This window comes from Apis dorsata, unplaced genomic scaffold (assembly GCF_000469605.1).
Source record: "Apis dorsata unplaced genomic scaffold, Apis dorsata 1.3 scaffold_74, whole genome shotgun sequence".
Lineage (NCBI taxonomy): Eukaryota > Metazoa > Arthropoda > Insecta > Hymenoptera > Apidae > Apis > Apis dorsata.
Genome location: NW_006263372.1, coordinates 2148996 through 2151707, shown reverse-complemented (window position 1 = coordinate 2151707; position 2712 = coordinate 2148996). Strand labels below are relative to the sequence as shown.

At 35.8% G+C, this 2712-nt stretch overlaps 2 protein-coding genes across 3 annotated transcripts in view; one reads left to right on the top strand and one right to left on the bottom strand.

The window, feature by feature from the left end:
- Positions 1 to 2712, bottom strand: part of LOC102679685 (flotillin-2) — a 105176-nt gene that overhangs the window by 52085 nt on the left and 50379 nt on the right. The window lies entirely within an intron of this gene.
- The window catches only part of LOC102675261 (glucose dehydrogenase [FAD, quinone]-like), a 3185-nt gene continuing 2318 nt past the window's right edge, over positions 1846 to 2712 (top strand). The window contains exon 1 of the mRNA XM_006610671.2: positions 1846 to 2336. Within this exon, the coding sequence (XP_006610734.1) occupies positions 1932 to 2336 (405 nt within the window). The 5' untranslated portion in view covers positions 1846 to 1931. The remainder of the gene's footprint in view (positions 2337 to 2712) is intronic.

Sequence of the window (2712 nt, the reverse complement as noted above, 5' to 3'; positions counted from 1 at the left end):
ATATATATATATATATATGTATATGCATATAACTTATGCCAATATGATTGTATATAATTTTGTTTGAAGTGTTAATGTGCAAATAAAGAAACATTAGAAATCCTTAGTTTGCTTTTTAGCGGTTATCGATGACTGTAATTCGCGACGAATATTTAATCGTTAACGATATATGTTCTTGCAAAAAAGAATTCCGTAGATTATTTCAGAATTTCTTATTCAGGGAAAACACGTGTATACACGTATTATTAATCTGAAATCAAAAGTAAAGAAATTAAAATACGGAATCTTTTATCTTACTTTGACAATATTTTTTTTCCAAAAATAATGCTTTGAATCCTTCAAATTTTCCATCAAATATAATATCCACTTTCAAAACAGCGTATGCGTATACGTGTGCGCGCACATGTCGCTTTCATCGCGCCAAAAAGAAAAGAAAAAGAAAAAAAATAAAGTGACGAGGATCGAATGAGCAAGAGGGGGGGGAAAAGAAAGTGTGTCGCAAGCTGAAAAAGTTCGATCAGAGCGACACGGTGCCCGTGAATGGGTATGCCATTGGACTGCATTGTCTGGCCAATGAAGAAAGTTATGCAAAAGCGCGAATCCAATCGTTTCCTCGTACGACTGGGAAGAGTGTGGTGCGCGTGGATCGTGACAATCGTCGTGACACAAACAACTATGTGTGCGCGCGCATGTGTGCGTGCATGTGTGCGCGCGTTCCGTGCCGGTGAATACGAGCCTCGTTAACGTACAAGTGAGAAAGTGTGTTCACGAAGTTTATTGTCTCGTGATAATTCGGAATGTCGCGTATGCAACGGTGCGTAAAGCAATTAAGAAATGATGGACGAGTGAATTGAATCATTCGAGAGTTTATTATTTTTTTCTAATGCAGATGTTAAGCGGTTTTTTTCTTCTGTTTTCTTCCTTAATTTTTTTTTAATTGAACGGATAAAGAATAGAGATAAATTGATAATAAGTTGGAATTAATTTAATTTTGTTTTTGTTAAGAATAAATTTTAGGTCCTCCTCCTGTCGATTAAATTTGAAATTCCCGCCGAAATTAAACGAGCGATTAACGCGATTAGATTAGAAAGTCATGGTTCAATATTTGCCTTGTATACTTTATATAATTACACGTATGTTGGGTTAAGGTTATTTTGAAGTCATTTGAGACTCGTCTCAAGGCTATTTCAAGGTCAGTTGGATTTTTTTTCCAACTGGATTGTCCCTATACCCGTTTCTATGAAAATAGAACCATAACCTTAACTGGTTCAAGTTCACGAATTCGTCAACTTCTGAAATGGCTACTTTGAATGAATACTTTCTCTGTGTGTGTATATATTTTTTTATTTTTAATATTAAAAAATGTTATGTGTATTAACTTGCGATATTTAAAAGAACAAATGACGAGCGAAAATTTAATTTATTTAAATATTATTTCTTCCATAAATTCGTTCAATTAATAATTCTGCACTATTAATATCTTTTTTTTTTAATTCACATCTGTTTGCAGATCCACACCGAGGCTGACACATGAAGCAAAGATTCAAATGAAATAACTCGATGGAACCGGTGAAGCGACATTCATCATGATCCAAATAGGAATTATTTGATTCGTCTGTTATTATCGTTTCGATTAACAATGGCATCTAGTTTCATTATCGAAGAAACGAATCCTAGGTAAATCTAGGATATGAGACCTTCAATCACAATAATACACTTCATTAATAATAATGAAATCGATCCTTTGTAAACTATCGTATATTCCTTAAGAAGAAACAAATTTCGTATTACCCAAAAATTCTTCAAACTAAAAACAAATAAATAAGAAAGATAAAGAGGAAAACAAAAAAAAGAAGAAACTCTGAAACTTCGAATCCCAAAAATTAAGATCGGAAAAAAAAAGAAAGGAAACAAATTCTAAGAAACGAAAGATGACGTTAATAAGCACAGCGACACTGGCCGTAAAAGCTGCCACTCTCCTCCTCGGAAAATTGGCCATAATACCGATCATCATAGCGGCCCTAGCTTATTACAATTACGATCTGATGGATCCCGAGAATCAACCAAAGGTGGCCAAGAATCTAAGAAGGGAGTACGATTTCGTGGTGGTGGGTGGTGGCTCGGCCGGAAGCGTGGTTGTGAACAGGCTCACTGAGAACCCGGGGTGGAGCGTGCTGCTGTTGGAGGCTGGAGGCCACGAAACCGAGATAACGGACGTCCCTATATTGTCCCTCTACTTGCACAAGAGCAAACTGGATTGGAAATACAGGACGCAGCCCCAGGATTCGGCTTGTCAGGCGATGGTCGATCGACGATGCTGTTGGACCAGAGGGAAGGTGAGATATTCGTCGCGAGATGAGAGAGTCGTGTTTTCAGAATTTGGAATTTTTTTCAGGAAGCAATAAAAAAAAAAAAAGAAAAGAAAAATGCTTTGCAAAAATTTGTTGAAGCGTATAATTGTTCAAATATTAATTAATTTTCTTCGAGAGACTCTTTCTTTAATTTTTCTCGTTTGTCGTATAAATCAATCAGATTATATTAGACAGTTATTCCTCGGTGATCGTCTTACTCTATTGGAATGTAATCAGGGTTCAGTGTCAGGTGAAAGTGAGAATAACCAGTTCCAAGGTTACTCAACTTTCGTTTTTTTTTTTTTTTGATCAAGGGAAAGAAAAAAATGAATCAGCAAAAACGTATCTTAAAGATATATCG